This window comes from Protopterus annectens, chromosome 1.part2 (assembly GCF_019279795.1).
Source record: "Protopterus annectens isolate FY-2018-M chromosome 1.part2, PAN1.0, whole genome shotgun sequence".
NCBI lineage: Eukaryota > Metazoa > Chordata > Ceratodontiformes > Protopteridae > Protopterus > Protopterus annectens.
Genome location: NC_056727.1, coordinates 1,146,712,101 through 1,146,727,191, shown reverse-complemented (window position 1 = coordinate 1,146,727,191; position 15,091 = coordinate 1,146,712,101). Strand labels below are relative to the sequence as shown.

General features: G+C 37.5%; 1 protein-coding gene across 1 annotated transcript in view; it reads left to right on the top strand.

Moving 5' to 3' along the window:
- Positions 1–15,091, top strand: part of LOC122792267 (angiopoietin-2-like) — a 1,226,949-nt gene that overhangs the window by 900,977 nt on the left and 310,881 nt on the right. The window contains exon 5 of the mRNA XM_044060020.1: positions 12,680–12,804. Coding sequence (XP_043915955.1) covers positions 12,680–12,804 — 125 coding nt within the window. The remainder of the gene's footprint in view (positions 1–12,679; positions 12,805–15,091) is intronic.

The window sequence follows — 15,091 nt, the reverse complement described above, 5'->3', positions numbered from 1 at the left end:
TTCCAGAGCTGGCTCCAAAACAATATGACCTAGGTAGCTGCCTAGGGCCTGTGCTGTGTGGGGGTCCTGCCCTTTGCTAAAAAAAAAAAAAAAAAACATAAAAAAACTCTGGTTTATTGAAAATGCTGTAATTACTGGTTTGTATAAAAACATTCACGCATGTGTATGTGTGATGTCATCTGATTTGTGGGCCAGGGCCATCGTGAATCATATAGAGCAGGCTGAGACAGCATCAGCATACATATGTGTGTGTGGAAGATTTGATGTATGAGCAGTGCAGTGCCATGGAAGATGTGTGAAGAACGTTTACAAGCAGGTGTGTGTGTGTGTGTGTGTGTGTGTGTGTGTGTGTGTGTGTGTGTGTGTGTGTGTGTGTGTGTGTGTGTGTGTGTGTGTGTGTGTGTGTAATGCTCTAATTGGGGGCACTATCTAGTTAAGTGACTTTACTCAGAGTGAAGCCGTGAACATTAACTATTGTGCAGCAAGAGCTTTAATCCTCCTCACCAACTAACTCCTTTAGCTTTTTTTTTTCTAAATCAGTAATGATTTCATTCTGTCGATATTCATAGTCAGTGTCAGTGGTGCAAAGGATAGCACACTTGCCTTTGGTGCAAAAAGCTGAGGGTTTTATTCCCACACCAAGTACATTTGTTGCTGATACTGTAGTATGCTTCTCAGCTGTTCATGATGTTGACTCAATATTTAGCTCTGTCCCCCTTAATCCCTCCTGAAACTGGTGAATTTTCGAGAAAAGGTGTTGAATTATAATTAAACAAATAATGACAATAATTAGTTATAGACTTCTTTTACTTCACATAATGCACATTAATTTGCATTTGTCTTATTTTGTCAATGCCTCAAGTTGTTTGTACTAATATTTTAAGTGTCCCTGATTATTTTTGGATTTGTCCCTGATTTTGTTAAAATGTGCTTTATCCCATACATGGATTCCCTCAACGCTTGTATAGTATGATCCCATTTATTCTTATTAGGAGTAATATGTAATTATCGACCATGGGATGGGAAAGACCAATCTACATGCAAATGGAATGGGTTATTTTGAGTACAAAAAGGAAAACTGGTTAGGCTTAAAATGACCCACAAGGACTGTTAGTTTATTATTTATTATGAACCTATTTGTCCCTGAAAAACTGAGAGCTATGGTTTGCAGTCCAGCATTTGGGGGGCTTGCACTTCTCAGTGTTTTGTCATTTGGATGAGATGTTAAACTCTGTCTCATCTGCTTGAGCTGGTGAGAGCCCCAGTGAAGGTATAAGATCCCATGGCACACATTGAAAAGTGTAGGAGAATTTCTCTGATATCCTGGCCAAATTTCCACTAGTATTATAAATACCACTTTGGGTCTCCTGTGAAAAGAGGCCAGTATCCTATGGGGACTAACCTAGTTAAAGAGGATAAACAAAAAAAAAATTATAATACCAGTGTACTTGTGATGTAAAGGAAGGAAATTGATTGTAGTAAATATGGGCATCATCAAATGAGCTGTGATTGTTGTTTTCTTTGTTTTGTTAACACTGTGTTTAGTATTTGGCTTGTGAAGAAACTAGGCAGCATGAAGCCTATGAATTTAAAGTTAATATTTTAACTATAAATGCACTTTTGCTTTAGCTTGTTTTGTGAAGGCACACAGGTGTGAAATGTACTGTGTTTAGGCTACAACAGTTTGCCTAGCACTAGTTCAGATGAATAAGGCTATGAATGTTAAAAGGCTGCTTCTTGAAGTATAGGACTTGAGTTCATCAAGCTTCATTTGCCTTTTGAGTGACTTTGAACAAGTTAATTCTCCAGACAGTACTTTAGCACTGCTCCTGAAAAGAGAACACTTGTATCCAGTTGGCTGTACCAGGCTGTTAGCAAATATGTTACACATCTGTCTTTTGAATTTGGAACAAAATTCCTAACTACATTAGACAGAGCCCCTCACTAACACTCTTCAAGAGAAACCTTGACGAGTGGATGGGTAACAGAAAATACACCCTTGGGATCACTTCATTGGCTCTTCTTGACAGAGGCTCAGTTAATTAATCAATGGGGTGGTGAAAACTGACACACTCTTCCTAGGCTAATAAATGCCCTCGGGCAGAGAGCCTAGTACCTACCTATGAACCTATGAATTCATGTAGCTTTAACAAAGCTGCTAATCAGTGCTTCACTGTATTCTATTTGATTAGGAATCCCAGCAATTTTCTTACAGTTTAATGGGTTGTCAGATGCATTTTCACTAAATATCGGTTTCAAGAGAAAATGCCACTGTGGTATGGCGGTAGCATTGTTACCTCACAGGAAAAGGTTCTCCTGTTCGATTCTCAGCTGGGCTTGAGAGGTGCCTTCTGTGTGGAGTCTGCATGTCCTCCCCATGGTTGGGTAGCATCCAAAAGACATGCGTGCGTAAATGGGCCTGCCTTCGTTGAAGGTTGGGCATCGAGCTGGCACCTCGGCGTTTCGTAAAAATCTACTGCCAATCATTAGCGGACTGGAGTTCCGCTGTGGCGACCCCTTACTGGGAAAATCCGAAAGACAAACATTAGTTTCAAGAGAAAATAAATGTATGTTTTTCCTGCTAGATCTGTTTTCAGTGTGAGAAAATAGCTTTTTTGTAAAATATGAAATAAACGTTTTAAATGAAATCCAAATCTTTGTTATAATTATAAATGTAAAGATGAAAATAGTATGTACACTAGCAGGTTTGAATGGTATTTATCGAAACTGGGGAGAGAAAGCCAAGTAGCTGGATATTGTTATGGCTGGAGTGGGCTAATTCATTACCATGCAAAGGGCCCCATTTATTCATGGTCCAACATGTTGACTCTGGAAGTATATACTGCAACAATACACCATAATTAGCTATTCAAGTAGGTCAGACATGTACTGAGTGATGTCAGGTAGGATAGCTATTCTTGATGACACAGAAGAGAAAGGGAGATCAAAAACGCAATGCAGGTGTAACACGAGCATGTAGGCCTGTCCCCTCCAAAAAATAGTATGCTGTATGCAGTAATATTTCTGAATTTTGTATGACTGTATGCTGCAGCATTTATATTGTCTTTAATTGTATTCATTGCATTAAAGAATGAATTCATTCATTAACAGGCCTGGATTGTGGTATGGTCCATTACCCTGCCTGGGGACCCATTTGACCATGATCCAGCTCTAGTTGATTCTACACAGTAACTTATGATTCATTTCTTCACTTGTTAAAAGATAGGTTTAGGCTCACAGACTTTCTTTGTTGCTTTAATGTTTGTAAGTGCAAACTTCATTTTAATGTTACAAACTCGGACTTTTATTTATTTATAACTGTACCTATAATTTCAAAATAGGATAAAAACATTAATGTACTGTTTTTTCCAGTTTGGTTTGTAATGTTGAAAGGAATAAAGTTAGCATGTGACATGCTGCTCAAAAATGTGCTATTACACTGAGCAGTGACAGTGTTCAAGTCTAAATAGTGGGAGGAGGCATACCTCTCAACAGTCAAAAATGTTTCCTGTTGTCCAGATAGTTTGTTTTCACATTTTTGTCTGTTCCTCACAGAATTTGTGTTTTTCTGGCAAATCACTGAGGATTAAATTCACTAAATAAAGACAAGCATTTGAGCTTCTGACTTTATTTCTCTCCTGCACAACTTCTAACCCTCACCCAGACCACTTTCAGCATGGTAGAAACATCGCCGTCTGCTTCTAAATCCTAACAAAACCAAGCTACTACTTTTCTCCCCTAACCGTAGAATTCCTCCTCCTTCCTTCAACATCAAATCTAGCAATGACACCATTATCTCCCCTGATGACCATACAAAGCTTCTAGGTGTAATAATAAACAACAACCTTAAATTTGATAAACATGTCAATCACACTATTAAGTCTGTCAACAAAAAACTTGGCTCCCTCTACAGAGCCAAACCTTTCCTCACCCCCCCTAACTACTGCAAGGTCACACTTCCTCTCTACCCTTATGTATGCCTCTCCTATACTCACCAACCTATCCAAAACTGATCTTAACAAATTATCAGGATGTTACAATCATATGGCCACATTCTCTACAGGCATGGCTTTTAGGACCCACCATTGCCAGAACCACAAAGCACTGGGATGGCTAGAGTATCCTACCCTTCTACAGTTCAACCAGCTTATAGTAGCGCATAAAGTACTCAGTCAACCTGATAACATCCCTGCCCTCAAAAATATTTTCACCCCTCATAGTGCCCCCAGACCATTACGCTCAGCTGATAAACAAATGATACTAACCCAAAAATCCAACAATTCTGCAGGCGATGCTATATTTGCTAACTCAATTGGTAAAATCTGGACTCTACTCCCTACTACCATTACCAAGGAAACCTCACTACCCCTAATTAAAAGAGAACTCAAAAAATACCTCACATCTTATTGGCTGTGCTCTTGTTCTAAACCTGACTAACAACTTCACTAATACATGTCTTGTTACCCAACCTGCTGTTTAGCCATGTATCTATGCCTCATAGCATTTGAATGTCTAAGCGTTGTGAATTATGAGATCTGATTGTATTCTATATTCACATTTTCTGATACGTCTTTGCCAATCAGATGTAAGTCTGCACATTGTGTATATTGATATCTGCCTGTATTCTTTGTCTGTATTTTTCTAAACATGTCTGCCTGAGTTTATCACTCAGTGATGTATGTACTGTCTCTTTTTTGGTATGTGGAGCTTTTCTCCTCATGCCTCCGCTAAAAATGGACATATATCCAGTCGGACTATCCTGGTCAACAAATGCAAAATAAATAAATAATAAATAAAAATTTCCTTCATAAAATGCAAGCTAATGCAAAAGAAGTATTCTAGCACAATTTCTAAGCTTGTATGGGCAACATTTAAAATCTGCCTGTGACTTTAGATGTCTCCCTCTAATACTTTTCGCTTTTTCCAGAATTTTTCCACTAAGGGGTTGAGAGGTATGGGTGGCAGAACACCCTTTCTCTTTCTCTGCTAATAGCACAACATCCCACCTAAGCAAATATGTATGACTTACTGCCTGCCACATGTGGACTGTACCCTGCTGCCCTTCTACCACCTTGCTTTTTCACTTGCAAACTATTTGCCTGTTATAAATTCACAGCTGAATTGCGAGCAAATTATTACTCTTATTTATGTGTTTGCTTGTTAACTGTGTAAAGAAACTGGCATTTCTCAGACCCTATGCAGGAAATCAGCCACAACTCAGGTCACAAGATCAAAGATCAAGTTTAAATACAATGTACATACATACAAATAGATTGGCCTATATATATATATATATATATATATATATATATATATATATCTTACTGAATGTATCCAATCATGTAGCATATTCTAAGAAGGTAACAGCAGAAAACTTATTGGACAGATCAGGCATGCTCTACTTAGATAGTGACCTGGGGTCAAGACTGAACTTTAGACCCTACAGATATGAGGCACAGCTTTGGCCTCTGCGTCAGTGTGCAGGTGGAGGTCTCTTATGATGTTTATCAAAGATTAATTATAAGACATATTTCCCACAATTATTTGTACTTTGGTTTTGTCATTCATTGATTTACTTTCACGTTATTTTAATTTCCTTTAACTTAACTTTTCATTAGTATGGGCTCTGTTTTTGCTATCATTTAGTACATATTCATTTACTCTAATATCTTATCTGTATGCCGTATGCAGTAAATATTTTTGAAAATGTGTGAGAAAATACTACTTTTTGATATGTATTGTGTTTTCACGGGCAACCTAATTTCATTTTAGTATTATCTGTTTGAATATGGCATTACAGTTACATCTCAAATGATGGAATATTAAATAACAAGGGCACACATATCATAATGTTTACAGTCATGGCCTACCAAATCACTATTGTAAACATGGGTTTATGGACTGATAATATGCCATATCAGCCGTTTAAAATCAGTAGTGGGATTTGTATGCCAGACTCACTGAGACTTGTAATGAGGTGTTGCATGAGTACTTATAAATGTGAGTGATCTAGCTCCACTTAAGAGATAGCACATGTCGGGCTACTAACCTGATAAGGAGGATGCATAAGATGGCTATGAATAATAATAGACAAATTAAAAGAATGGGGCAGTCATAAGCAAAGTTTGATAGATATCTCTTCTGCTCTTTATCTTTATCATTTCTTAGCAGTAAAGGCCATAGCTAAGGTGCATTCCTTGGTATACAAGTACAGTAGGTCAGATTCTAGTGGAGGGCACTGGAAATGTAGTAAAATGTCATCATTAACAGCATGATAGACACTCGTAATATCTGGAAACTTAGTGTACAATGCTAGTTGGATACGTTGCAAGGCAACTGCTGTCAATATGATTGATCATTTAAGGGCTTTGAATGCCAGACTATGAGTTTTCCATGATCAAAAATAAAAAAATATCTAATTTAAACAATAAATATTCAATTGCTAAACATTTCTTCATATGAAGAGTTGGATTCTGTAATATGCAATAGTAGATTCTAACTAGAGATATGATTTCTATACCTTCTGCCATTCTGAAAATCTTTCAATAAGTTCTCATGCATTCACGTTGGTGGAGCAGTGCATATTGGATTGAATTGTAGTCAAGTATATTCTTGCAAATTAAATTCTTAAGTTCCACACAATTAAAATTTCAATATTCAGTCAAAGTTAAAGTTAAAAGAACAACTGTCAAATACTTTGTTGTCACTTCAAAGGGGTTTTAATGGGGATAAGCACTTTCTTCAATGGATTTTATCAGATCACAGCAGTAAGGGTAAAGGCACAGGATAAGATTCAGTAAGATAAACAATGGAAATAGATTCAGCAAGCTTTCCATAATATTAGCACAGTAGTGCAGCAGTTTGCATTGTCACCTCACAGCAAGAGGTTCTCCAGTTTGATTCTCAGCTGGGGTGCCTTCTGTGCAGAGTCTACATGTCCTCCCTGCATTTGTGTGGGTTTCTTCCAGGTTCTCTGTTTTCCTCCCATGTTACATACAAAGATATGCATCTGGAGCGTTTCTCCCCAGGCCTCTGCTGAAAACTGGCTCGTTCCAAGTCGGACTTTCCCAGTAAAAAAATCAGAAAGTTGTACATAGTTTAACATCCAAATAATAGGTCACTCAACATGATGAAAATGAAGGAAGACACATGCCATATAGGTGCTATATTTTACATTACACCATAGTCAATAACAACATATGACACAGTGCAGTAGACTGTGCTTCCTGCAATAAGATGTGATGGTGATGTAGAACAGCGTTCCACATCTAATATAAGTGTCAAGAAGGAGACCTTAACAGTGGGATGTGAGATCATTTATTGACAGCCTGTAAGGTAACAGACTGTTCTTTTCTTTCAAAAGCAGCAATCAGTTTTGTTACTTTATAATAAATTCTGTTTAGACCTTGATAGTTTTTCTGCCAATCTCATTTCAGTAGCTGAGTGTAAAGGACGCACAGGGACTGCACAATCAAATTCATGCACAGGGAGAGCAGCAATACGGGTGTCATGCACAAAATCTACACACCATATGCCATTCAGTAACACCCAAAGAAGCCCTGGGATTGCTAGACCTTGCACTCATTTTAAAAAGCCTTCTATGCATTATGTAAATGCAAATACAGCTAATCTGCAATGACTGCTTAGTTATTTGTGTCAGAGTTTTATACATTTAGAGAATGGTTTGGTGTTTGGTTGTGGTTGCTTATGCTAGAAGGAAAACTGCTGTGTTCTGGGCATTTGCTTGCTGCCAGGACTTACCAGTTTTAAGAATCATTGTCATGTGTGTGTCCTATTTAAGTGAAGATATTGTTAATCTGCAACTACAACTTATTTGTAATGGAGGTTTATTTGTTTAGAACACTGTCTGCTGTTTTTGCTGTAAACAAGGGAAATTGTTAGTCTTTTATTTAAATGTAAGAGAAGGAAATTCCTGGGCTTTATACAGGTTTAGCATCCATTGATATCTCTGTACTGCTTAAGTACAAAAACTACAAAACTGTGAATGTATCTTGTTTGCAACAGAGTTGTATTCATTTAGATTACTATTTTTGCTGCTTTTTCTATAACATAAAGAACGTTACTAGTATTCTAGCATCTGCTTGCTGTAGTCGATAGCACAGCTGGATTTCTGACTTGCTGTTGTCTATAAACATGTCTTATATTGTGCTACGTTCCATGGCCTAATGCCCTGTTTGGACAGGTTGCCTTGAGCTGCACACAGTTGCTGCAAGTGACAACCTAGTTTATTCCAGCTCAGTTCATCTTCTCAACTGAAACCTTTCATGTTGCTTTCGCTCTTAGTTTTATCCTTTCATCTCCATCTTTTCTTGTCATCTGTTCCATGGTAAACTCTTTACCACTTACACTTAATACATGTAATACACTACAAGCATGTATTCCACCTCTCTCCCTCATTCTTTTATCACTTTTCCTTGTAATTATCATCAAGAGTTGCAGCTCTTTTAATTTACACAAAGTAATCCTAACCTCACTTAGCACTCACTGCATTTATCTTTTTTGTTTACTTTAAAGGTTTGTAGTTTTTCCTACTAACTCTGTCACATTTCTTTTGCTTCTCTAATCCTAATTTATATTCCTGATCATTGCATTTATTATTTATTTACCTTACAGTGTGACATTAAACAACACTTCTATTACACATTGTCTCTGTCTCTTCCTATAGTACTCCAGTTAGTATTGAACTCAAAATGTTCATTTATTGTTTAACTTCAATCATTTATACATATAGTGTTGCTGTGTCTTTTGGCTTTTCCCGGTTAAGGGTCGCCACAGCGGAACTCTGGTCTGCTAATGATTGGCAGCAGATTTTTTATGTGCCGAGTTGCCAGCCCTGACACACAACCTTCAATGAAGGTACGCCCCTTCACGCATGTCTCCACACAGAAGACGCTCTAGCTGAGAATTGAACAGGACAACATCATACTGTGAGGCGACAACGCTACCGCAGCACCACCACCACAGTCATAAAACAACAACTTGCAAATAGGGAGTTCATGGCATCCCACTGCTGCATATAGCACAGCACTTTGGGACTGGTAGATGATCAGCTTGTAGGTAAAAGCACATCAAACTCAGTTTAGTTAGTTTGTTAGTTATGCTTGGCTCCAGGGATGGTTTGACTGGGCCTATCAGAATCCATTTTCAGTTAAGACCTGAGAAGAAAAGTTCCCAAAAAAAAAAGTTAAACAATGAAAATATTAAAATATAGTACATTTATACATATAGTATATTTTAATATTTTCATTGTTTAACTTTTTTGGGAACTGTGCTGTATGCAGCAGTGGGATGCCATGAACTCCCTATTTGCAAGTTGTTGTTTTTAAACTGATTTAGCCCTCCTGAATCCCTTAACTACCACGCTCTAGACTTATTTTATTCTGTACCTAGTATTTATGTTGTTGCAGGGGGTGTTGTTGGGCTAGTTACTGCAGTGAGTTGCATGCTGTTGATGTGGTTAAAAATAGCTTTGCTTGTTGCTTTCTGTTGACATTATTTTTTTGCTGCACTTCAGAGATGCAAAACATGGTGCTGCTTGTGACCCAAGCTAACAAATGCTACAGAGTAGTTAGGAAGTGTCTGTTCTTCTCTCACTAATTGGCATAATATGAAATTTAGCCTTCAATTTCTTATGCTGAAAGAAGCAGTCTTTGACCCTGCAGAAACTGTGGCACCCATATCTGTACCTCATGCAACATTACACTGCTTTCACCAAACAGGGAAATAAAAAATTAGAATAAGATTGTATTTTTTAAATAAAAGCATTAAAAAAATAAAATAACAGTAATACTAAACACAGTAGGTCTGAACAGTGATACTGTTAGGGAGTAGAGCTTTTCATAAAGTAATGTAAAGGGTTGGGTTAGGAGCAATGTTAGAGTTGGAATTAGCACACCTGCTTAAAGTACTAATGGCGGCTATGCCCCTATTACTAATGGATTTACCTTTTTACTGAAAAACACACATTTGTTCAGAAGTACCAGACTTTATCATGTTGAGCAAATTAGTAGTGCATGTCATTCAGCAAAGTGTACTTCTGCAGACAGACACAGACATGCATACACACACAGTCACAAATGTATTTATATATATATATATATATATATATATATATATATATATATACACACACGTGTTTGTATACATGTGTGCATGTGTACACCCACACACACACACACACACACACACACACACACACACACACACACACACACACACACACACACACACACACACACACACACACAGACACACACACACAGCTTTTCTGAAGGGAGACTAAATATGCAGAGCAGGAGAATAAACATCAACAAAAACAAACAATAAAAAGGAAGTCAGTGGCATTAAAAATATGTTGATTTTGTATCTAATGAGTTCTGTTTCACTAGTAGAACAAGCAGGTCTACTTTATACCCTCGAAACATGAAAAACCCGAATCAGAATTGCGCGACACATAAAGAGCGAACCACGGATACATCGAATGTACTAAAGCGCGAAAATGTAAACCTCGAACCGTCATAGTCGGCCAACCCACCACCGGCAGCACACCACCTACCCAAACACAATAAAAAAAACACATACATACACTAACCAAATCCCTACTTCTAACCCTAAATTAAAGCACCAAAATCCTACTGCTAACACTACACTAACCCCACATACATGACTGTCTATGCACTATCCTTAACCCCTCCCTAACCCTAAGGTCCGTAACTACCGCACACTTCCCCTATGGAGCTATACCCAAACAAACAAAATATTCCACACACATACACTTAAAATCCTACAATAAACCTTACATACATTACCTACACAAAACCTTACTATACACTTACCTTAACCCCTCCCTAACCCTAAGGTCTGTAACTATCACACACTTACCTTACGGAGCTATACTGCAGATGGGCCAACTATATGATTTTGATATTTCCCGTTTCGCGGTTTCATTTGTTCGACATATTTGCGATTCGCTCTTTCCGTGTCGCGCGATTCAGATTCAGGTTTTACTGCTTTCAAGAGCTTAAAGTAGACCCGAACAAGCGAATTCATGGAAGTTTAATTAAAAACAAAAAGAAAGAAAGAGAACAGCAGGTGCCTGGAATACAGGATGGCAGTCTATCAACACTGCTTGCAGTGCTTTTCTGAGAATATACTATGCCTATTAATGTGCGTGAGTCTTTGTGTGTCTGAGTGTGTGTGCAAGCATATAGCTATATTTTATACTTTTAAATAATACACTTTGCGTGAGTGTATTCATTTGCAGACATAAATGTATGTACATCTGATATATATTTTTTGAATAAATCTCGTAATCACAGCCCCTTTGACCAATATAAGCCCCCAGCTTAAGGATGTTGTACTGTCATCCTGTTCTAGTATGCATCTTACAATAGCAAGTGATGAATGGAAGGACAGCAGTCGTAAGTCATGTGTAAAAATATGTAAGTTAAGAGTGGTATTCAACATATTCTACATTAACTATTAATTCTATCAATGAGCACAGTATTTGATTGCATTTATGCATCCTTGGGCTGCTGCAACTATTTCAAACATGGAAGAGAATGCCTTTTTAGCGCTGGGACAGAGGAGATATATCGGTATCTGCAAAAAGTGTAAAATGCTTGTCAACATGTTAGTGTAAACCTAAGGACTAAAACTATCTTGGAACTTCAACAGCTCTTCAAAGTATATTCCAAGACATATGTTGAATGGTGTGGAACATTCACATCTACACTTGACATAGAAAAGTGGTGAAGTGTATGTCTTTGTAGCAATAAGCTGTACTGTTCTACATCATGGTATTAACTAAGAGGAACATTATATGCATACATAAACAGGTGCTAGAAGAATTTATATTTGGAATGTATCTCACAGGGTTTGTATTGATTTGCTACTATTTCATCATGTTTACATGATTGCTGTTTGCTTGCTAAAAACTGTGCCTGAGGAGTTTACTGCAATAGATGTCTTTCCGCAATGTATACAATTGCAAGAAAAGCCTCACAGACTGCTACAAGGGACTTATGAAAATGTCATTAATTCAACAAATAAAGCAAATTCAAGGTTGGAAAACAACCAGTATGCCTACATTGTGATGACCACTGCATTTTTACTGTATAGCAGCTGTTCCTTTGTATCTTTGTTTGGCAAGATTCCAGTCAATTACATGAGAATACATGAAATAAATACATACAATACATACATGAGAATACGGACTAATACTAACAGCAAAATAGTGGCTCTGTGCCTCCCATTCTCTGCTAGTTTACCTAGTGATAAATACCCTATAATGCTATGCTCTCAACAGAACAAACTAAAAAAAAAGTAATCTGTTTGATATTCATATTTATATATTCTATAATGCATTGACTCACTTTTAGATATTTTAAAAATTTTTAATTTCTGCTAAGTATGCTCAATGGTATAAATTTCCTGTATGATGTGATTCTTTCTTCTTATCTTGCCATTTTGTGTCTTTTGTACTGTAATGTGTTGGAGCTTTTCTCCCCAGGCCTCCTCTGAAAATGGACCTGTGTCCAGTCAGACTTTCCCGGTAAACAAATGTAAAATAAAAATAAAATAAATAAATACACCACTCTGAGGAGGCTGTTACTTAAAGGCTAATGTTTTACTTACAGCATTTTTTTATAATTCACAGAAATCTCAGTCACTCCTAAAGGTGAACCAGTAACATTCAAGGACTGCGCAGAAGTTTATAAGTCTGGGCATATAACAAGTGCTGTCTATACTCTGAACTACCCTAACTCCACGGAAACAGTAAAGGTAAGTCCTAATTCTAGGAATCTGAAAGAACAGCAGTTTTTTTTGTGTATTTATTTTAGTAATGTATTTTATATTATGTTCGTGTTTGGATGACACAAAGGTATGAGACTAGCATAAAGCATAAACTTTAGAGGTAGGAGAGAAACGTCACGTGGACATGAGGATATTTAGAAAGGATAAAATATCACAGATGGAAAAAAAAGAAAAGCTGAACTCAAAAGGGGAGAATGGAGTAGAAAACTCTTAGAATAGTAAATGATCAAACATGACGACATAGTCAGTTGAATAAACTATGGAACAAAAAAGAAATAAAAAAGAAGGAAGGATATATGCCAACTTGTTCTAAACGAAAAAGGTACAAAAGGAATACACATAAAGTAAACACCATTCTAAAATAAACTGATGATGGTCAGCAGCTTTTCCTTCCTAGATTTAATTGTTATAAAAAAAAAAATCCCTAAAGCACGGTCTAGTAAAGCTATAATATCTCAAATGCATTGTACTAAAATTCTGATAATATGCTATTTCAGTGGGGCAAAGGGATAAAACCCTGCGTATACCCCAGATGACATGGGATTAACTGGTGATGCAGACAGAAGAGATGCCAGTAAAGAAGGAGGGACTTAAGTGGCCAGTGCTTACTCAGCCGTCTAGGAGGGAGTGAAACGATGCGGTACACTGCAGTGCTGTCAGTTTCTAGAGAATATGGTGTGAGGCATGCAGTATAAGCGCCCAAGCTGTGCGTTCATCTGTGCCAAGCTGTGCTGAAATGGAAGCTTTAGTGCACATCTACAGAACTGTTTACATACCAGGTAAAATACAGTAGTCTCTCACATCAGCAAGTTTGCACATCAGCATTCAGGGGAGGGGTTAGGTTAATAACAACAAAAACAGTCCCATAGTAACTAGCAGGATGACGATTTGTCTATTATCTGCTCTCTTCTTGTTAAGGAGACATGGTTATAACTGAAGAGAAAGGCCTCAGGAAATAAGTATATAAATAAAAATTCTAACAGAATAAAAGCAAGCTCTACTGAGGTCACTCACTAGAATCTTTGAAGGGCGATGACAGGAACATGCATTTCATAATGAGTGGGGGAGGGCAAAAATGGCTTCTTTTCACAGTCATTAGTTTAAAACACTTGTATTGGTCACTTCCCTTTCCAAAACATAGCTCTGAATTGCTCCTTTTTCTTCTGTCAGTGATGTGCCTGAATAATATTTTATGTTCCTCTGAAGCCCCTAAACCTCTTTATTAACTAACTTTCCACTGCTGTGTTTCACCTCTGATGCCTTTCACCAGCTTTTTCCACACCATTTATCCCTTATCACCTTTTGGCTGCTACCTACTGAATGTCTTATTCTTACAGTTTTCAAGTTTGCCATGCGTAGTCTGCTACCCCCATTCTCTGGTGTTGTATCTTCCAGCTCTTAATTTCTCTGTAGTGCTTTTTGCCAGTGCCTTTAATATTGACTTGTTCCAAGCCATCTATCTGCTCTGACATCCATACAGAATATTTCAGCCACACCCTTTCTCCACCAACTGGAAACCAACACACTGATTCTCACTATCTCTAAGGAACTGTGTTTTTCCCCTAAGTTCTATGCATACTGTATTTTGATCAAAATCTGGTCTGTTATGACATCACTTATAACAAGGACTTCTATCTGCTGATCCATTTGCTCCAGCCCAGAATTTAATGTCCAACAAATATGAAATCTGGAAGAGCCATTTCTGTAACATTGTATAAGTCAAAATTCTTTGTCACTGGCAATCTCTGTAAATATTTAAAAGTGATCACTAAGGAACAATTTTCAAGATAACTCAAAATGGATGTCAATCTATCACTTTCTCTTAAAAAGCACTATGCTTTGACATTCCTCTACAATGCAGATAACATGATATGACTATTTCTTGACAATTATGTTTCCTATGGCAAAAGTTACAAAACTACCCTTTGGCCTTCAAATCCTTCTGTGCTTGGTGCCCAAGTACCCAGCGAGACTAACCCACTTGACTTGGTATATGAAATGATATAATGAGAGATACGGAGTCACAGCAAAGGCAGCTGCTGCTGCTATCAGAGGAGTGCATTATGAGTAGGCAAAGTAGCCCCTGTTTACATGTAGTTATTTATCTGCTTTTTTGGTCTTGTTTGTTTGGGTGTTCTGTATTTGCATTTGTTACTTACAATATAAAGTTGTCATTGCACAGATAGAACAGCTTCATTTCAGACAAAACTGCTAAAGACATGAGTGACTCCATTCAGGTCATCTGCAGAGTGTC